Below are 22,861 nucleotides of genomic sequence, written 5' to 3'. Positions count from 1 at the left end.
GCCATATTAGACATATCAATGCGTCTATCACTTAGCCAAGCTTTGTTTTGTATTCTAGAAAATAATAATTAATACAAAAGCATGCTAAAAGAAGTTTATCGAAATCTAAAACTATGATATAACCTTGACTTGTGGAAATAGTTTTAGGGAAAAAATCTTATCTAGACCCCGGTATGAAAACCTCAACAAATGGAGGTTTAATAATGATCTCCACGTAGGATTTTTTTTGACCTACTATCGAAGATGCTCTAATTGTAAAAAATAAAATTGAGTCCGATTTTGTAACATTTTAATTTCCACCATTGTTTTAATTTAGGGAGTCATGCAACGAGAGTGAAGATTCTAAACATGGAGGGTAATGAGGCTGCCAGTTAACTAATTAACCAATCAAATGAATATGTTAAATATATACTCTTTAGAGGAGTGTGCGCATAATTAAACTCGTTTATTTTTCCTCCGGTTCACTTGGTTAATTACTACAGTATTTCTTATCCACACTAAGGGTTAAATCGGCGTTTTCCGGATAAATTCATAATAATTTCTTAGTATGGTGGCAAACAGCTTGAGGGATAAGAACCGTGATATTTGCAACAACAAGAAAACTTTCTTTTTGTTATCTAATGGATAATTTGGAGGAGAAAAGTCGGAAGAAAATTACTTTTAGCGGAAGATCTAAATATACAGAGAAAGCTATTCAAGTCCACCATCATCTTATGATGATCTAAATTGAATATTTTTTATAGTAACGGACTGCAAAGTGTTGGCAGACAATATAAACAAGGTAAGCACAGATTCTTCGTGGACAGCGGAAAACACTTTGCAGGAAATAAGGATAATCTTGGGCGATCTACCTCAAGCGAAAGTGAAATATATTAAGATGAAGAATAACTCAGCAGCGAACTACATTGCCAAGGAAGCAAGGATTAAAAAGCTCCAGCACATGTCAAATAATCTGCACCAAAAAGTTCATAAAACTAGCATAGATTCTAATGTTTTTGATAAAAATGATTTTGTAAATCTTTTGCACTATATTTGCTAGTTAATATATGATCTTTTCCCATCAAAAAAAATTGAATATTTTTAGTAATGTTTTAAAATCATTTATTTTCATTTGGAAAATTTTTATTAGACACCGAGTTTTGGTATTTATAGCCACTCTTGAAATTTCTTTCAATATATTCCCTTCATCCCTAAATAGACATAGTTCAACTTTGCACAATTCCTAAAGTAAATAGGAGAGGGGAATATTTTTAAGTAATTTTTACAATTATATTCTTATGATTAATAAATAGTAGTAATATTTAGAAATGATTTATCTCTCAAATTATACCACGGATATTCGTAAACTTTATACCATTGAAAAGCATTTTAAAACAACTATATAACGAATATAAACATAGATATCAAATTATATGTATTTGTTATACTAGCATTAATCAATTAAAAAGGTAGTTTTATAAATATTCTCTTGTTTATGATATAGGCCATCTATTAGTGGGACAAAATTTAAAAATAAATATGTTATCTATTTACGGGCGGAGGGAGTATTAACATATTCTCTTCAGATAAAAAAAGAAAAAGAAGTGGCATGAAAGATTTTAAGAGAAATAGCAAAAGATCTTATTAATCTTGATTTAATCAAAGATCACGGAGCAGTAAAACTTTATATAGCCAGATTACATCAAGATTTGTCTTCTTAGTGCGGAAGAAATCATAAATTGAATAAGAGCTTACAATTGTTTTATCAAAACAAGAAGATTAGCAACCCACTCCTCCTCGGGATCCTGGAAAATACCATACGTAGGCATATTCATATGCATATGGAAAACAACAGATTTTGATATATATGCACCCACTACGGGTGTGCCAAAGTGCCAAACATATACAGTAGAACCTCCGTATAAGAATACTCTAGAGGACTGCAACAAAATATTCTTATATAGAGGTTAGTCTTATATGGAGGTATACCTTGGAAAGATCGATTTTTTTTTATTATGCATGAACATAGGAAACATCCATAAATAAGCATAGGAAACACCAAAACGTAGCACAAATATAGTTTAGTTTGAAAATATAGATATATGAAGTTCGGTATGAAGTACAGTCAACACAAAACTCAACCAGGACACGAAAAATGTGCAAAACAAAGCATCAAACCTACTTAGAAGTAAAGAGATCTTACAAAATGGTTACAAGAATCTCTCACCTTAAAATGTAATGTGTGACAAGACCTATATTATTTATATTTTAGTATCTATCATTCTTATATGGAGGTAAGTTCCTTAAGACGGGACCGACAAAAAAAAATGACTTATTCCAATATGAAGTTTATTCTTAAATATAACTGGCCCAAGTCGGGACCAGAAATTTTTATTCTTATATATGGAGGTTATTCCTATATGGAGTATTCTTATATAAAGGTTCCACTATATGCCTATATATCAATTATAACATATAGGCATACACGACAGACTTTCCAGCGAGCGATAGAGTTTCGATCACTAGATGGTCAACATGTTGCTCGCTGGTCATTTCAGCGCCCTGCTCGTTCGAACTCGCAAGTGTTGCTATCTCAAGATTGTTTGTCAAGTTTAGGTGATCAAAATTGTAAGTCTTGATTTCTAGTCTACTTATAGCTATGTCTCGGATTAGGATAAAATGTGTAGTTGAGATTTAGACTTCATGGTGTTCATCAATTGAAGACGAAGATCTACTGAGGAGAGCTTGGAGGAACTTCATCAACAAAAGGTATGTGGAGACTAAAACTTATCTATCACTCAGAATTCTATTCTACTCTATCTCCTATTGAGACTAAGTCGTATAGCTATATAGACTTTTACATTATATACATTTGATATTTCTATCTGAGCTTAACTCGCTTATATCTTTGTCGAAACATGTGTTGGAAAGATTTTTTCTTTAACTACGTTCATCATTATTCTTGACGAGTTTAGTTGGAAACAATTTAATTTTTGGAAACTAGATAATGAGTCAAAAGATGATCATGTGAAAATCGCCTTGTAGCATCTTACATGATTTGTGTGAGACAATCATTTTATGTAGACTCAGAATGTTTCGTATTGATCATTCGATCACTTTAAAATTACTTATAAGCTAATAAATTTGTGTGAGACAGCTATTGTCGTCTTCTAAGGATGTTTCAATGTTTGAAATGGGAGTTTAGAACTATTAAACCATTGTCTGGATATAACACAGTATGCAAACTGTTGTAATATGATTCGGGTCCGGGAACCAAGTTTGCGTACCAGTATGTGAACGGTTTTAACTGTGAAAGTCCGGGAACCAAGTACACATACCCATATGCGAACGGTTTCACCTGAGTTAGGTCCGGTACGACAGTATGCATACCCGTTTGCGAACTGTCAGACATGTCCAAAGTCCGGAACTCTAGTTTGCGTACCCGTTTGCAAACTGAGTTGGTTTAAGTTTTAAAATCGGTTAAGTATTATTTCATACTCATGAACAAATATATTTATAAATTAAGGAATGCAATATTTGCAAACTGTGGCTAAAATGTTCATGAATTGATTCTTGTGAATCAATCCGATTTTGTTTCAATTGTGTCTTGTATACTTCTGTGAGAATATAAACAATTGAACAACTCTATGAGTAACACAATTAGATTTGTTTGATTATCATTTAATCTAGAAGTGTTAGATGAATGTGGTTAATATAAAAGTGTCCATATGGCTAACTTCGGTTAACTGTTATTGAGCCAACTCAATATACACGTTTAGATACAGTTACCCATATCTAAATGAAGATATATTTCATTCATGTGTAACAAGCTAATACCATCTAACGGTGGAGAGATATTTCTTTGGTTTTAAGCAAACTTAGCTTGAATTTTAAATCAGGATTTCATCTAACGGTGAATATTGATTGCTTTGTTTCAAAGCTATCAAACCCTGATTTGAAGACTATATATGGGAGAACTCTAGCAACTGGAAAACCTAATCCCCACACCTCCTGTGTGATACTAGTTGTGACTAGAGTTGATTCTCCTTTAACCTAGGTTTTTCTTAAAACAATTATAGGTTAACGACTTAAAGATTTCATTGGGATTCTGAAGCCAGACCCAAATTTTCTCTGTAGTTGCATGTTCTTATCTTACTTTTCTATCATATTGAGTACTATCTTCTCTAAGATTTGCTCGAGATTTATCTCTGATAGGTAAGATATAAAAAGTAATCACAAAGCTTTTCATCTCATTCTTTGTAATTCCACAATAATTTGTTCTACTACCATATATTTAAGTTATTGTGAGGTGATCGATATTTCTAGGATGTTCTTCGGGAATATAAGACCGGATTATCAACTGATTCATGTTCACCTTGATTTATCAAAAGACGGAACAAAAACTTTGTAGGTATTTCTGTTGGAAACAGATTTATCTATCAGAATGGACTTTTCTGTGGGATACAGATTTGTTTATAACGTCTTCGACTTTGGGTCGTAGCAACTCTTAGTTGTGGGTGAGATTAGCTAAAGGAATCAAGTGCGTAGAGTCCTTCTGGGAGTCATAGGCGTAAGGAACGCAACTGTACCTTAATCGGTGTGAGACTTGGTTAAGGATCGACTGTACCTTAATCGTTCCGAAGTTAACTTATAGTAAGCTAGTGTCTGTAGCGGCTTAATACAGTGTGGTGTTCAAATCTGGACTAGGTCCCGGGTTTTTTCTGCATTTGCGGTTTTCTCGTTAACAAAACTTCTGGTGTTTGTGTTATTTCTTTTCCGCATTATATTTTCTATATAATTGAAATATCACAGGTTGTGCGTAGTTCAATCAATTGGTAAATCCAACCTTTGGTTGTTGATTGAAATTGATTGACACTTGAACATTGGTCTTTGGTACCATTCAAGTTGTTTCTCATAATAATCAGGCTCACAAATTCTATCTGTTTGATTTGCTGATTACATTGAGAAACAGAGATATAACTCTTGGATATATTTCCTTAACTGAGTCTGACTGTCTAGTTGATTCTCTTAGAATTATATTGGAGTTAGTCCATACAGATTGCCGAACAAAATACTGGGTGTGGTTGTTAGACCCCCGCTTTTTCAATTACATTGCTCGCTGATCTGATCATCGCTTATCAGTTCCTCATCCAACGACTATAATTTTTCCCCTCTATAAATACCCAATTTCAAACTCATTTCAACTCACACCAGAATTTTTAAATCTCTCTAGAATTTCTCAATCTCTCAATCTTCTTCAAATTAAAACAATCGCACCTTCTCTACAATTCTTAATTTCTTGTGATATGGATTCACAATCTCAAAGTCAAGGCAAAAGTAAAAAAAACAAAGTTTGTGGTGCAAAATACAACATGATAGAAGATGGATGCATTTGTCGTAATTATGTTTTTTTTACCCAAGATTGTATCGATGGTACACAACAACATGGTAACACCATGTGGGAAAATATATTTTGTGAATATGAAGAACAAACCATGAACATCAAATGCCGTGATGCAAAAGGGTTGGAAGAACACTTCATTGTAATCAATGGGGAAGTAACCGCTTATGTTGGATTGATAATGCAAGCCAAGAGAAGCCGAGAGAGTTGTCTTGTGGATGTTTATGTTGAAAGAAAGGTTTGTACGGAGTGGCAGCAAAACATGGCAAATAGTTCGCTTTTGAAAGTTGTTATCATATTTTGAAGGTGTTGAACAAATATTATCCAGATGTGTTAGCAGGTAATCAACAAGTACGTGAAATGTCACCATATAATTCTTTTCCCTCAACACCAAATTCTTCACCATTTTCACCAGGTCCATCAAATTCTTCACCAGATACCCCAAGAAACCCAAATGTGAACTTAATTCTCAATGATGATGGTGGTAAGAGAAAACTTCCAGGGAGGAACAATGGGTTGGATAGAAAATTATCTCAAGAAGGAGGAAGTTCTGGTGGATTTAACACGGCGGAGTTTATGGAACATCAAGAAACCGTCGAGAAGCAAAGAGCAGTTGATAGGAAATTCCAAAACAAGGAGAGTAAGAAAAGTCGTCTTTCTCAAGAAAAATTTGGGTTTGACTATGACAAGCATAACATTCTTCAAGCTATCACTTCAATTATGAACGACCAGCAAAAACATGTGTGGCAAATCGAATTTGACAGGATTCAAGCACAGATTGAAAAACAAGCTGGATTTATTAACAACCAACCTAGAGGTGATGATGGTGAGGATGAGTTCGATGATGAGTTCGATGTAGTAGTTCCTCTAGATGATTGATGTATTAATTTAAGTTTTAATTTGATATGTTGTTGCATTCTACTTAATATTAGTTTGAAATGAAAAGTTGATTAATTTGAAATGTTGTTGCAGTCTACTTAAATAAGTTTCGCTGATTAACTTAAAAAAAATCGCTCATTAACTTAAAACTAAAATACATAACTTAATAATTAAACTAAAATACATAACTTAATAATTAAACTAAAATAAGTTATGCCCAAAGATTCACTCTCTTTCATGCTCTGCCCAAAGATTCACTCTCAGATCGTCTCTTAAATTGTCATACAAATTATAGTTATGAATGTAATTAGTCATTTGAGCATAATTCCATGCAGGGACGCCTCTTTGTGGTTGAATCTCTGGCCTCAAATCTTCATTTTAATAGTTAGTCCACTCCGAATCACAACGGGATTCCTGAATGACCATGTTATGAAGAATTATGCAAGTGAGCATAGTCTTGTGCATTTCACGAGGACTCAACCCACGATATGGGCCACAAATGATTGCAAATTTCCTCTTCAAATTTCCAAAAGCGTGTTCCACATCCTTCCTCACTGCCATTTGGGTGGTGTTAAAATGCCGGTATGAACGGCCCAATGCACCGGCAGGAGGCCGACGGTAGCATTGAACCAAGGTGGACCATTTTTGGTAGATACCATCCGCAAGATAATACCCATGAGTGTACTGATGGTCGTTGATCATGAAACGGACTTGGGGACAAATTTCATACTTCAGATCTTCAAACAGAGGCGACTTGTGCTAAACATTAATATCATTTTGTGAACTCGGAAGACCAAAAAAAACGTTCCATATCCAACAATCATAAGAAGCAGCAGCTTCAAGGATAACGGTTGGTTTTGGATAATGACCCTTATATAGACCGGCCTAATAAACAGGACATCCTTGACATACCCAATGCATACAATCAAGACTACCTAGCATTCCTGGGAATCCCCTTTCCTAATTCTTCCTCAATATTTATCTAACATCCTCCTCGGTTGGTTTTCGTAAATATGTTGGACCAAAATAATTAAGCATTACTTCACAAAACAATGAAAGGTAAGTGAATGAAGTTGTTTTACCCATATGAAAGTACTCATCGTTCGCATCTACTGAAGTGCCATAACCTAGAATCCTTAAAGTGGAAGAACGGGCCCCTAGACGCTCCAGGAGGTCACAAGTTCGAGTCCCATTGGCGTAATATTGCAGGAATTAACATGGAAGGTAGTGTTAGTTTGCCCCCCTTGTGACACAATCTCAGCCTCCCCTCCCGCCGTTTCGGCTCCCTTGGCTAGGTTACTCTTGAGGCTCACTGGTAGATTAGCACAACAACCTGTTCAATTAATGTAATAGTATGTCGTTGGAGCTTAGCTTGTTAGGCTTCCAACTAGTTTCATGTAATAATATCCATCCAATAATAATAATAATAATAATCTATTACTCATTTCCTTCTCTTCTCCTCCACAATTCACCACCAAATGATGAATAGGATGAATTCCAGGAAGAAAATAATGAACTCGTAGGCATAAACAAGATAAACTCATAGATGTATGTCAGATGTTTTATTATTAGCCGTAAGCGATTCGGAAACAAAATTGATCTCGTCGCGATTTTCCTAACCATAGAAGTAATTTTCATTGCAATTTTCGTCCAGTTGTAATGAAAACTGTTAACAGCTAACACTAAAATAGAACTGTACTAACACTCTGTTCACACTTCACACAAATGACTCGCACACCCTTTACCTTACACATATATTACTATATCGCAAGATTTGCAATACGGTAAAACTTTAATAAATTAATAGACTTGAGATCAAAAAAAATATATATATATTATTTTAACGAAATTATTAATTTATTAAAATTTTATTATACATCATTTTCTTTCCTCGAAGCGTCACCCATCAAGGCACCCAACATAGACCGGAGACCAAAAGTAAATTATTTTATTTTAGCGAAGTGATTAAATGCATCGAAGTTTTATTATACATTCTTTTCCTCCCTTGAGGTCCATTGTGTTGCAAATATTTACATGCTCAGGGCACCAACCATCGATTTAGGCAACTAGAACCCATTTAAAGCATAATCCGGGAATCACATGTCTCAGCAAGATGCAGAATAAATTACCTTTATTCCCAATATAGCTTTCATGGCTTTTCTTTTTGAATTCAACCTAGTAACAGGTCTGGACTGGAGTCGTGAGTGACAGATGAATCATTCACTGAGAACAACGATGATTTGCTCATCCTCTTAAATGCAATCCATGTTCGTCATTTTAACCCTACTTCTATTTTCTTTATACTCATATACCTTCGCGACCAATCTATGCATATACCTTGTATGCTGTAGCTGTACACAACTTCTAAAGCTAAAACAATGACACCATAGTTATCCATACATCCAACAAAGAAAATTTCACCAATGACCGTACAGACAGATTACGATGGTTCGTAATAATAATTGTGATGTTCTTGGTTTCTCTAGTCAGTGCTCAGTCATTGCATAATAGATTAAAAAAAAAAATTAGTGCGTAGAACCAAAACAAATCTGAAAAAAATGTTTGAAGTTTTCTAATGAGCTGCAGCTATGGCTGCCATTCATAGTGCACAAGATTTTAATCCTATCCAGGTACAAACCATATAAATTAAGGGTTAAACGTACCATCAAAACCTATAATATTTCTCATCAACAAAAGTTTGGATTTCCTTTGTGGAGTTTCACTATAAACCACTTCATTAGTTACATCTCACATTATAATGATCAAAGATCCTCCGAAAAAATAGGAATAGCCAAGTAAAATAATGTTTATTGATCAATAATAAGCATAACCCACTGAAATACTGACGAGTCATCCACCAACTATATACCAAGCATATTAAGTGTTCACCAATATCAGATCAAGACTGGCTATATTCAATCAGGTTAACAGAACCTGGCCAAGCCTAAAACCACAGCGACTTGAATTCAAGATGGGAAAGTCAGGAAGGCATCCGCAAAATGACGTCCTTAACTAGTACAGCCAGCTCAACTTCACAAACAGTTATTAATTACGTATCCAGCGACTCTACCATTGTACTATAGTGACATCCACTCATGATCACCAATCTGATCAGCCTAGTTGAGAGAATCGAAGATATACAATTGGAGGAGCCATGCCAGTAACTTTCCTTACAGATACATGGGGACCAATTAATCCAAAAAGAGAAAGCAATAAAATACGCTAAGAATTCCATGAGACTGTCAGGGCTGACGTGCGATCGCCTTTTTATCCCTCCCTAAATCCTCTAATATGCAACAGATCTCTTTGTTTTCCATCAATAATAATGCTAAGAATTAAGGACTCTACTTTCACGTAAAGCATGCCTATAAGAAATTTTGCATAAAAAAAGAAGATCTCCACTTCCTCCCCTATAGTATTTCTTTAAGGGTATCGACATCCTATAGCTATTGTTTCTGGAAAGAACCTCATAAAATAGAACCAATCAATCAGTGAAGGCTAACTAACCCAATGAATTAAAAAGAAGATTTTTCTTTGTTAAAGAGGAATTACTCAAAAGTGGATCATCTTTCCACAATAACAAACTCCCTCTGCAGTCAGTCTCACTCCAAACAGAGTTTTCTAACATTATAATTTATAAGCATAAAAACAAAGATCACGCAACAGAATGTGTTATCCAAGTGGGCAATGATGTGTTAACCTGCATGATTACTATATATCTAACTTTACATTATCTATAATCTAAAACCAAAAACACTTTGATACTAATATCGACACAACTTCTCCTACACCATTCCTTTGTTTCCATGCATAACATTGTTTATACAAATCTGTGTGTTTGGTTTGGTTCGGTAAGATTTCTTTCCTGCATTGGCAAGCTGTCTCGCATAAATCTGACACTTTACTACAGTATTTACCACTTAGGGAAAGCTACTACTCGATGGTATAGGTATAGCTAACCCCTCTCTAATCCCCATCGGGTACAATTCTAGAATAATTTACTATAGACAACATAATAATAACACTATAGACAACATAATAATAACAACAAACCATATAGATAGCGCCTATCAAAAATGAAAAACCCCTCCTCACCTTCAAATAGACCTGCCACCTGCCTTCATAAACTATCAAAAGCAACAAAGTAATGCTAGTTATTGGACCATTTACTATAATCTAAGTTGCAAATCATGTTATCAGGCAGATAATGTAGGTCAAATCAGTTGGGAGGAAAGCATGTTAAAAAAATCAGGAACTTAAAAAGAAAATGAACTGAAGCACAGATTTCTGCAGTTATTCACGCATAAGACATTCTAAATCAGCTAAATTTAAGTAAAACTAAGCAGACCATAAGTCATTGCAAACTCAAAAATGATGAAGGATATGAATGCAGTACACTAGCAATCAAAGACCAAACGAATGAGGAGTTCTGTGCTACTATATGCCAACTAAAAAAGCAAGTTTAGCAGACATTAAAAATCACATAAGATTTTGTAAAATCAAGATAAATCACTCTTTAGAATTATTTAACTAATCAAAATATACTACGTGATGACCATTACCTTACTTTTACTCAAAATGGAAAGAAAAGACATCCCACAAAAGCCAGGACCAGGTAGAGGGAATGCTCTGAACCTGACATGTGTTAATTTCTTTATATCTGCGAGTGCTAAGCCTTCCAATCCTTCCAATAAAAAGAGATCTTCTTTTGGTAGCACTAGAAATGTTTTAAGAAACCTTAACAAAGCTAGTTAGTCATTGATCATTCTGTGATGGTCCTTGCAACACATAATGTGCAGGAAGAAAAATCTTTATCCACACCACAGGAAGTCATACTATTGGTTTATTTCTTTACACAAACTTTTACCCATGGAAACATTGAACATTGAATAGCCAATGATAAATCAGACAATTGTTGACTATGAACAATGACACTAACCAATTGGTGGTTAAACATGCAAAACACACCAGTGTCAGGGTTTTTTGTTTCTGCCAAGAAAGAAAGGGATTCAAGTCCACTCCCAGTTATCCAATTGGAACTCAGAAATTTGATAACTGAGTAATTGACATGTGATGTTAATATCGCATTAGCATCGATTCTAATCAGATTAGTTGGACACAATAAGCATGAGTGTGTGTCAAACGAATATACCATGCCACCTTTTGTTATTCGAGTGTGTCAGTGAATGTCGGGTCGGCTCCTATTTAGAACCATCAAAATTGTTAAAAAATATTTGGACAGTTGAAAAGCTAGGGTGCTTGTTTGTGCACTCCATTATGGAAATGACAGCACATATACTCTAAAGATGGAGATGACAACAGCAAACAGTCTACATACCTTACCAATATGAAATTATGTTTTTGAGTGTTGTTGTCCTGGCCCAAATATCCATTCTCCTATAGTAAGTTTCAATCCCGACTCCTGAGGTATAACTGTTTCCAGCTAGTAGTAAATAATCATAGTAGTAAGTAATCAAACACCAATTACAACAGTATAGGCCTTAGTTGCTGTGAACATAAAAAACTTAATATGGATCCGAGGATCATAATCAGCTGACGAAGTTTTCCAGGGTAGGTTATACAGGATGTTCGTCTTTTTTCCGGATTCGACTCGGCTAGAACTGACTCAGATCACCTGACTCATCTGGATCTGACTCGCAAAGGTCTGACTCAAAAAATATGTTCATATTTTTAGTCAGAACTGACTCAACTGACTGATCTTTTTTTTGGACATAAAATACCCTTGTGCACACTGGTTTATCTTGTATCATTTTCTGCTGGTTTTGAAAGTAGTCATAAAACAAACATAACAATTAGAGGTTTTAGGTAGTGGCATTTATATGCTGCAAGTGGTGTATATATACTCACTACCCAAATACTTCTAAAAACAAACATGCTGTTGATTTTATGCAGATAAAGAGTTTGTTATAACAAGCTCAAGCAACCGCATCTAGTAACGGTACTTGGTAGAGTAATCTTTGGGTGCTATCACAAGACCTCGACCTTTCCTGGCCCCGCGATAGACAGTCTCAATGATGTCGATGAACTCCTGCTTGTCCTTAAGCGCCCAATTTATCTTATTGTTGTTTCCGGTCCCCAAATCAATCATTATGTGTTTGTTGCGGAAAAAAAACATGACTGTTGAAGGGTCGTACAGTTCGTACATGGTGTTAAAGTCAGGTACCTCAGTGATGTCAACCAGATAGATCACTGCAAAGTTCTTAATCGTCTCAGCAACTGAAGATAATACCTCATCCATCTGCGAAAAAATCCAATCATAAGCTTACAAGCATTTGAGGAAAACAGATTGGCAAAGGACTATCATAACTATAATTTCCACTCGGTACAGTTGAGCAGCGTGTATCAAACATGCTAATATGCGACAGTACCAACGGTGGTAAACTTATAATCATTCTGTTCACCCGAATTTAATCTCTAAAGAAGATTAATGTCCATTAAAGGAAAGTTAAATATCACTCCCACCTTACATTTTAAGGAAAGCAAAATGCCCATTTCTGAGATAGTATCCAATCTTACTACTCAGCTTCTCAAAATCAACATTCGACTCATTTCAAATTGTTAACAGCTGATGGTTCAACCAGTTATTAGACCAAGTAAATTTTAGGTCACCAAACCAATATGAAATTTGATCTTAAGTGCATAATAAGCCCACAACTGACAGAAAATAACACATGGGCCACGGGAGTAAGCAACCACAAGTGCAAGAAATTTTGTAGAAAGGAAAATAATATTTACTTAATCAGGGTTGGAACTTGGAAAGAATACCTGCATGCAAGTTTCATCCCAGTCGTGACCGAATCTAATGACAACGAGACGTTCCTCCTCAGCGAGGATGGCTTGGTCGACAGCCCAACCAGAGTGCAAATGAGGAAGAAGGTAAGACATCCTTTCTTTCTTTTTCCTTCCTAAGAGAAATGCTAGAAAAATTACAAAGCAGTTTAAAATATCAGTAAGCTTCAAAATGGGTACATTTGAATATATACCTACAGCTAAAATCGCTTCATCTCTATATGTTAACTAGAAGTTTAGAAGCCAATCCCTTTCCTAATCGAGTCTAGTGGCCTTTGTTCGACCGGTTAGTTCACTCGCATCTGGATTTATTGATCAAAATCCGGGATGAAATGACTCTACTAGAATAATGAAATGCAACGAATAAAATACTTGAAAATCACAAGAAGCCCAAAAAGAAATAAGATACCTGTAATCAAATGTTAAGTTGATTTCTTAACCTAGAACTACCTTTACTTCACATACATGGTACATAAATAAATATTAACTGCGATTGGAATCAAACCTAGAGAATTTGGTTATCCTAAGAAATTCCTACGGTTATTCACTTGTTTGATTCCAATGGTTCCTAATAGGTGGATTAATATTCTCTAGGTTTGATTAAGATGAAGTTTTCCTGTTTGGGGTTTTAATATTCCTTAGTAAAACTATAGTAACAATCTTTAATGCACTGTAGAATATGTGGTTGTCTGCTATAATGTAACAATTCTTAGTTACTCCATTAGCCAGATCCTGTCCAAATGGGACCATCAATATTTGAAGATGACCGCAGTCAGCTATTATAGAATGGGTGTGGAGAATATAAACTAATGGGTAAAACTTGAGAGAGTTGTATATGTTTGCAGATAATTATGCGATGATTGATGGATGCAATGTAATCATCTTAAATGGTATAGAAATGATATTGAAAAGGAGAAATGTCAGTCAGAACACACAAATCAGTATGAGGAGGACATGGCAAACGACAGGGAAATGAGGTAACCGGTAGTTTATCACTAAAATTGTGACTTGGCCTGATTCTTGATCAGTGACTGATCAGAAGAGGAAACATTACATCAATCCCATTAAGTCAGATGCATAGTAACTGCAGTTTACCTAGTATGAAATTGTCAAATTGACAATTTTTCCTGCGAGGACATGAAAAATTTTAAGACAGGATATACAGTTTAAGCAAAATAGTATATTCAACTAATAACTAATAAGTAAATTTGGCATAATAGAGAGAAGTCACAAATCCATCTAAACCCAAATTGTATATTTATCACCAGGTACTAGTTAAACTAACAACAACAACAAGAACAACCAAGCCTTTAGTCCCAAACAAGTTGGGGCAGGCTAGAAATGAAACCCATGTCGAAGTTACCAAAAACAAAAGCAAAAATATAGTAATGCTACAGACTCTGCTAGTAATAATCCAGAAACTAACTATACTAATAAATCCTAGGGGTCAAAATCAGTACGGAGCTGAGCATCAAGTCATCAACAAACAAACAATCATCATGAATAATAACGTGCGTGTAAACACTCTGATCTAGACATCAGTATGGGCCAACAGTATGAAGGTCAGATGATAAATGCCAGAGCATAGCCAAGGGACTCAAGCCTCACATGAAAAGCAGATTGCAGAGAACTTGGATGGACTCAGAATGTTGAATTGGATCACAGCAATACGCTAATGAGCTGTCTACCTAAGCAGGAAACCTTGTCCTATTAACAGTGAGATAACTTTCAGAATGGCGTTCCGGAAAGAAAAGGAAAGAAATACATAGAATACTTACTTTACCTGTTATCACCTGGTCCAAGTGGAGGCTCGATCTGCCCAATAAAAAGCACCAATACTGGGATATAAAAAAAAAGATTGTCTCAGTCACAGAACAATAAAATCAGCTCATACTGAGGCAGATGATGAGTACAGTCAATATCAGAATGTTGACCCCTTTTGTGGCATTCAGTTCCCTAGATCATGATATCCGAACTAGTTAAGCACTAGATAGTACAACAAAAAAAAAATTACGTCAATAGCTTTGAAAGTGGAATAACCCTAAGATAATTCATGACAGTGCAGTATAGTTAATCCTACAGATGAAAAAAGCACTGGACGAGAGAACAATTTCAAACATAATGAAACATCTCCAAAATCAATCTTCCAAACATTGTCCCCTACTTTGAGAATGATCCAAATTTCCACATAGGTGCAATGATAAACCAGAAGGACGATAACAAATTGCATTAGGGAAATGAGGAGGAATGGATTAAGCATGTCCCACTCTGAAGCATAGAAATGAGCAAATTCAACAAACTATTCAACGTACAAGAACCTACAGATTTATAACATTATCTATCACAATTTCAAAAGTTAACAGGACCAACATCAAAAGTTAAACAGCAACACTGAAATACTTGCAAACCAGAACCCGTGTCATGGATACTCAACATCAACAAACAAACCATCAACCATAAAAGGATAAGAGCTAAACCTGATTGAAAACACCCCACATAACCAAAACATCAAATCAAACCCTAGAACCTCCTAAAACATGATAAGAAATAAGATTCGGAGAGAGGGTTTTTGTGTTTAGTAACTTTAGTTACCATCTATTTAACCTATACAAAAACCCCTAAAATGTAACTAAACCCTAACAACTGCCCACATTGCACAACAAAGAAAAAAAACCTAAACATTTTTATCATGTATAGTAATTTCATTATCAAACGTTAAATGCACATTGAGCAGGATAAAATTATAATCTGCAAAAACCTTAGAAAATAATTCCACACCAATAGATGAAAACAGAAAATTACAAAGAGAGAAAGAGAAGAATACCTTAAGCACAAACGACCTTCCTTCGATCTTCGGATCTATGGATTTTTCAAGCTTTTGTTTCGTGCATCGTCACTGTGTTGATCATCTTCAAAAACTGCTCACGGTTTTGGGTTAGTTCAGCAGGAACAGAAGAAGAGAAAACGAGATATTTGAAAAACGGTGATGCTAGAGACACCGAGAAAACAACGGAGAAAATATCCCGACAGGGCATCGTCTGGTGTCCGGAGCAATAATCTCTACATGTAGGAATTACATGTAGGTAGTGTTAGAGCAACCACAGTCACGATCAAATTTGGGTACTAAACCCAAATGTGGTCTTAAAGAGTGCCGCAGTGGTGAGGAGTAAACCCAAATTTGGTCGCCAAATTTAGGGTTTGAGACCAAATATGGTCGTCTGTCCAGACTAAAGAAGATATAGTGGGACGGAAGTATTAGGAGCGTATGAAACCAGGCGTAAGTTTAATCACCGTATGCAATCAGGCGAGCATATAAACACCGTATGAGTCAGGCGCATGTATAAACTCCGCCCCTTCAAACGCATCTAATACATCCGCCCAATATCAGGCGTAGTTTTATTGTGCGTCTGGATGAAACGTAACTTTAAGTTACGTATGAGATGGGCGTTGATTATACGTGCGTCTGGATGAAACGCAACTTTAAGTTACGTATGAGATGGGTAGAAGAATAGTGTGCGCCTGATACCAGTTTTAATTTTCGTTGATTATATGCACCCAGTTAACTTCCTCTTTCACCATGGCTGTGGTTGCTCTAAGCAGTTATGCCCCCCATCCATATCAACATCATAAACTACCCGCTTTGAGGAGGAAGCAAGAAACGAATGTGCAGTGCTCAAATCATTTACTTCTCACGGACATTTTTGATTTTTTTCTTTGGCTACCCAGACGCACCTTCTATGTCCGCCTGAGTCATACGCACTTTCTATCTCCGTATGTATCAGACGCACATAACATCTCCGTCCCAGTAGACGCACTTTCCATCGCCGTCCCATGTTAGGCGTGAACTATACTTGCGCCTCAATCAGGCGCACGTAATACCTCCGTTTCGTTCAGACGCATATTATAAAGACGCTCGGTCAAGAAACGTGAGTATAAGTTCCGTCTCGCACCAAGCGTTCGTATAAGTTACGCTTCACCAAATTTTGGTCGTCCCCCATTGCGCTTGAACACCCAGAATACCAAATTTTTTTGGCTTTTAGTCTGGCTTTTGATATTTGGTCCGTCTCATGACTGTGGTTGCTCTTATAGCAGTATTATTTAGTGGCAGGTCCACCCATTAAAGTCCCAATAATCGGAGGTCCAAAAATTTAAATCTAGGAATTATCAATAGGTACTATTCGAGTGTTCTTAGTTAGTGGCAGGTCCACCCACTAAAGCCCAGTAACGGTAGGTCCATAATTAAAAGAAAAGAAAAAAATGGACCTAATTTTTTAAGCCCAGGTCCTGCACACGTGTGTGAATATTACGTGCATTTTTAGAATTCCCAAAATAGCCTTTACTATATATAATAGAAACATAAGCCAATTTCTCTCCACATTCTTTTTCTTCTCAGATTCAGTTTCTCTCTCTCTCTCTCCCTCTCCTCTTCTCTACTGATGCGGGAAATCTTGTTTTTTCTTCATTCATTCTCTTCATTCTTTAATTTCTACTTTTTTGTATTAGGATAATTCTAGTGCTCATTAGATCTGATCTCATCTCATCTGAGTATTTGCTTGTTTTTCAGGGCAGGAGATGTGTTTGGAAGGAGAGGAAATCGACAGCTTAAACAACTCTGGAGACTTCGTGGATTATTAGAACGATTATTTGTTGCACTCATTGTTCTTTTGATTTGTTGTATCTCTCTTTTCACTACTTTCAAGAGTACTACCAATCGCCCTGGGATTCACTCTGATGTAAGTTCTCTCACACTCTTTAACTCATTTCTGTTTCAATTCGCGTTCATAGACATGAATCAAGTTAAGCCCCAGGTATTCAGCAAAAAAGATTTTTATATTTGATGAGATTTAGGAAGAAATTATCATCATCAATCAAATTATTGTTGTATTGTGTGCTGGACACAATCTGAATGATTGGAAATATTGGGAATGATGATGGTGATGATATGAATGGGAACCTATTTTCTTTTTCTTTTTCTTGATCTTGCATTGTTTGGTGATTTTTTCGATCTGTACATATATATGGTCCTTTTTGATGTTTGATTTTTCGATCTCCATGCTTGATTAGTTTATTCTCGTGAAAATAGGTCAGATCTAGATGGATCCTCACATTTTTTGTTTATTTCGTTATGAGATTTGCCTATACTAGTTTCTTTTTGTTAGTTTTAGATTTTTTTTCACTTTGTTTTTCTTTATGAACCATCAATACATATATGATGTACTGGTAGTTTTTGATGAAAATAGTTCAGATCATGCTTGTTTGTTGTTACAAATTGTTTGGATCAGCAGTACATATATGGAATACTGATAAAAATTGCTTTAATTTTGTTGTATTTGTAGTTTTTTAATTTTTTTTTGCTTGATCTAGAAGTACATATATGCAATACTGAGATATAACTGTTTTGATTTTGTTGTATTTGTAGATTTATAAGTTTTTTTTGACATGCAGTTGATTTTTACTTATGAATCATAGTACATATATGGAATACCGAAAAGAACTTCCTTAATTTGATTATCTTTTTGTGTTTCGCTTCAAAACCACGCTTGTTTGTAGATTCAGATGTTATTATCCACAAGTACATATGTCAGATACTGATATGAAGTGCTCTTTGTTGTGTTTGATTCATAGTTTTGTCACCTTTTTAGTCTTATCCTTCAGTAAGTATGTTAAATACGGTAATATGTCTTTCGATTCTCTTATTTTTCATAGATCTGTCACCTATTCTTGTCATGCAATTGATTTGTAATTCAAGAATCTTTAGTACATATGTCACATAGTGATAGTAAGTGCTTTTTGTTGTATTTGATTCAGTACGTGTGTGAAATAATGAAATAGATTCTAGTTTTGTTGATGTGTTTTACGCGGTACGTATTCATATACAGGTTTGTACTCGCCATTTTGCAGGTACAACCATGGTTTAATTTCCCTCCTTTTGGTATTGCTTCTTTTTCTCCCGCTGATGTACCTATGAAATCCATGAAAAGTAGATTACTGTGTAGAATAGGCTTTCATTGGTGTTTCCTTTTGTCGTGTGTTGTTTTTGCTGCTCAAAACCACCGTTACTCCATTGGTACTGCCTTTTGGTATTGCTTCTCAACCATATGTATCAAACGACATCAAAGTTGGCTGGGAGACAACCGGCCGTTGATGATGAGCATATGGAGTTGGTACTATGGTGTTGATCTGTTAATATTGAACTAAAGCCCCAACTGCTATGGAGTTGCATTACCCAATACAGTCTCCATGAGTCGTGTATACAAATAACTAACCTTAAGTTAATTACTATCAAAGAATATTCCTATCTTGCAACGATTGTCGTTTTTAAGAATGCATTTTAGCTCCAGTCTGTTCTCCCTGACACGAATGTTGATCTTTTTTTTATCAACTCTATATACAACTAAATGGTTAACCATTTCTTTATTTTTCCTTTGCAGGAAGAGTCGACCAAAGATGAGAAAAATGCTATTGAAAAATCGCCACAATAATAGGGATTTTCTGGTGTAGAATGATTGCTCTCACAGGTTTGGTTCAGTTAATATGTTAACTTAACTTTCTTATTTATCATCTGGACAGTTGTTAATGCTGACTAAGTTGAACACATCAGATGAAACAATAGTTTTGATAAAGCTTAGGAAATGAGCATAAATTGGAGACATGGCGTAGAACTCAGGAATTGATTTAGATGTCTTTGAAAATAATTCTTCTTCAGTGGAACATTAATTGATTTTTTCCATGACCATTGTCTTCTATATTGATATTAGCTGATTCAGGAGTTTGGGTTTTGCTATTTTATTATCCTATCGAGTATATATTTCCATGACAATAATAGAGCCTTGCAAGCAGATTAAATTTATTAATATGTGCGCATATCTGAGTTGCATAACAAATGTGACATAGAGAACTTTGTTGTTGGAACAGATGTGTACTTTTCTCAGTAACACTCAAGGTTGGGGTTCCTTCATTGATCCACCGAATTGCAATCCTTGTGCTTGCTTAGAACCATTTTTATTTTAGATGTTAAATTAATGTCTCCTGCGTTTCAGATTCGGCTCTTCTTAGATTTGATTAAGCTACTGCTGATAAAAAATTTCTCATTATGTGGTAACAATCGACAGGTAAAATCATTGATAACCTCCCATGGTAATTTGAATTTAATTACACCCCTTTTAAATTCTTTATGGCTATGATTGAGGAAAACTACTAATGTTAGCTTCGGGGTAAAGCGCAACTTATGCTGTAAATGTCTTCTCATTGTTGATACTAATGTTTTTTTTTCTTAATGTATTAACTGTTTGTGTATTAGATGCTTTGGATTAATGGCAGGGGCATCAAGAATGCCAATTAAGTGCTTCCAGTTTAGTTTTTTGGTTGTCGATTAACTGTAAGAAACTAGCAAAAACAAAAAACATAGTTGCACGACTTATTTCAGCAGAAGTAATATAGTTTTTCAGTTATATTATGACTGGATTTCTATGAGATTGCTGCTTTTGTTGACCAGACTTCGATGTATTTCTGCAGGATTTATTGGTGGAGACCGCGACAGAGCAGGATGGCTCAGTCAGTAATATCACCGTGCAGCCCACAGTTTTTCAGGTTCATTAAATTCTGGATTTATTGGTGGAGACCATTTGTCGTGCATTATGAGTTTTATTTGCATTGGTTTGTATGGTTCCTCAAATTAGACTCTGTATGTTTGGGCATAAGTTATGGCCCCTATGATGAACATTTTAATTTTTGTGTGTCTGCAGGCATTGACACTAGCAGTACGTAAAGCGAGTCAATCTATATGCAGTTAAGAAGAAAACGATAATAGAAGATCCTTGCTTTGCTCCCAGAAGCATGGCAATACAGTCGAAGAAAAATTATAATCATCACAATGTATGTGATGTAACACGTTTTCTAATTTATTTATCATTGATTCTTACAGATTTGTACTCTACCTGGAAGCAGTGAAGCAAATATGTACTCGAATTTGTAAGCATTCAGATATATAATCGGATTTGTAAGCAGTACGACAGATATATACTCAGATTTCTAAGCAGTGCGACAGATATGTACTCAAATTTGTAAGCAGTGCAGCAAATATGTACTCGAATTTTTAAGCAGTGTACCAGATATGTACTCAAATTTGTAAGCAGTGTAGACACACACGTTTGGTAGTAATGGGCATTATGGACATTTCCATGTTTTAATTAATTTTGGACCTCCGGATAAAAAAAAATCCGATTGGACCCTACTATAAATAACTATATGGGCCTAGGACCAAACAAGAAATTTTCCAATTTAAATAAAAAAAGAAATTGGAACAAAAAGTTTAACTCCAGGTCCATATACGTGTGAAAAAGTCATGTACTTTTTTTGATATCTCCAAAATATCCCCTAATGTAATAGAATATAAACTTTAGATGAACCATTTTTTTTCCAGATCCGTTTCTTTTTCTCTTTTCTCTCGCTGCTAGTAGAGAAAATCTTCTTCTTTCTTTTTTCGTTCTCTCCCGTTTTGTCTATCAGAGAAGAGATAATCCCATGAAGATTTTTGCAAGATATAGATCGATCCGCGACCAAGCTCGATTATTTATATGAAGTTTTTGGTAGGTTGATTTTCTTACTGTTGATGTTAGTCTAGGTTTTTTTTTAATCAATTTTCTTCTAGTAATGTTTATCTTAGGGTTTCTAGTATCTAATAGTTTTATGGATGTTTGATTATGTTTTGGTCTCTATGCTTGATTGTTTATTTTATTTTTATAAAATAGTTCATATCTAGACGGATGATCACTTTTTTTGTTCATTTCGTTGGTAGATTTGATTATATCAGTTTTATTTTATTGGTTTTAGATTTTTTTCAGTTCATTTTTGTGTATGAACCAACAGTACATATCTGCAGTACTGACAAAAACCTAGCTTTATAAACTTTTTTTTTATTTGAATCAGAATTACATATACATAATATATAAATAAAAGTGTTTTCATTATGTTTTTGCATATATTCGTTAATTGTTTTCGACATACAACTGATTTTTGGAATATGAATCAGCAGTACATACATGACATACTGAAAACTTTTGCTTTGATTTTGTTAGTCTTTTTTAGGGTCATCATTTTTTTTATTTGATTCAGATGTACATATATGGAATATTGAAATAAAAGTATTTCAATTCTGTTTTTACATAGACTCATTAATTGTTTTTGACATGCAACTGATTTTTTAGATTATGAATCAGCAGTACATATATGGCATACTGAAAAATACTGCTTTGATTTTGTTAGTCTTTTATAATATTATCACTTTTTTGTACGGGTTCTGATTTTTCATATATACTTTCATTACTAGTTTGATTTTTTATTTTTCTAGATATTTTTATCACTTTTATTGTTTGATCCATGAGTATATATATGGAATAATGAAATAAAATATTTTTAGAAGTACATATACGTTATGTTGCTTTTGATTTTGTTATTTTTTAAGGTTTTCTCTCTTTTCAGAAGTACATATATGGCATACTAATTTTTTTTTCATAGTTCTACTGTTTTTTTTTCTAGAAGTACATATATGAAATACAGAAATAAAAGAGTTTCAAAAGTACATATATTGCATAATGAAAAATATTGCAGTATATATGGCATACCGAAGAATATTGTTTTGATTTTTTGATTTATTTTATAGGTTTATCAATTTTTTTTATTTGATCCAGAAGTACATATATGGAATACTGAAATAAAACTGTGCAGTTTTTTTCCCTAGATTCAATATTTATTTTTGACTTGAAATCAGTTTTAAGATTATGAATGAACAGT

The 22,861-nt window shown here is 34.7% G+C and overlaps 1 protein-coding gene and 1 long non-coding RNA gene across 3 annotated transcripts; one reads left to right on the top strand and one right to left on the bottom strand.

Moving 5' to 3' along the window:
- Positions 1–11,979: 11,979 nt before the first annotated feature.
- LOC113300014 (thioredoxin-like protein YLS8) lies at positions 11,980–16,119 on the bottom strand. 2 transcript variants are annotated; one of them, XM_026549146.1, is made up of 4 exons: positions 15,894–16,119; positions 14,848–14,907; positions 13,046–13,197; positions 11,980–12,518 (listed from the first exon to the last, which is right to left on the bottom strand). In XM_026549146.1, exons 3-4 carry the CDS (start codon positions 13,163–13,165, stop codon positions 12,210–12,212), a joined length of 429 nt encoding a protein of 142 aa, XP_026404931.1. In that variant the 5' UTR covers positions 13,166–13,197; positions 14,848–14,907; positions 15,894–16,119; the 3' UTR covers positions 11,980–12,209. The 2 variants fall into 2 exon arrangements, with proteins under 2 accessions (XP_026404931.1, XP_026404932.1); XM_026549147.1 differs by having other exon boundaries at positions 14,853–14,907.
- Positions 16,120–19,563: 3,444 nt separating this feature from the next.
- LOC113293581 lies at positions 19,564–20,893 on the top strand. Its single transcript, XR_003332375.1, has 3 exons — positions 19,564–19,587; positions 20,585–20,659; positions 20,815–20,893. It is a non-coding gene; the product is annotated as an uncharacterized LOC113293581 (long non-coding RNA).
- Positions 20,894–22,861: the final 1,968 nt, after the last annotated feature.

This window comes from Papaver somniferum, chromosome 7, assembly GCF_003573695.1.
Source record: "Papaver somniferum cultivar HN1 chromosome 7, ASM357369v1, whole genome shotgun sequence".
In the NCBI taxonomy this organism is placed as follows: Eukaryota; Viridiplantae; Streptophyta; class Magnoliopsida; order Ranunculales; family Papaveraceae; genus Papaver; species Papaver somniferum.
This window is presented reverse-complemented; position numbering and strand designations above follow the sequence as displayed.

What these genes read in the sequence shown, in the direction of transcription:
- LOC113300014 (XM_026549146.1), bottom strand. Translation starts at nt 13,165, where the DNA reads ATGTCTTACCTTCTTCCTCATTTGCACTCTGGTTGGGCTGTCGACCAA. An exon ending in GGGATGAAACTTGCATGCAG is followed by an intron (nt 12,519 to 13,045) that starts GTATTCTTTCCA and finishes ATTTTTTCGCAG; the next exon opens with ATGGATGAGGTATTATCTTC.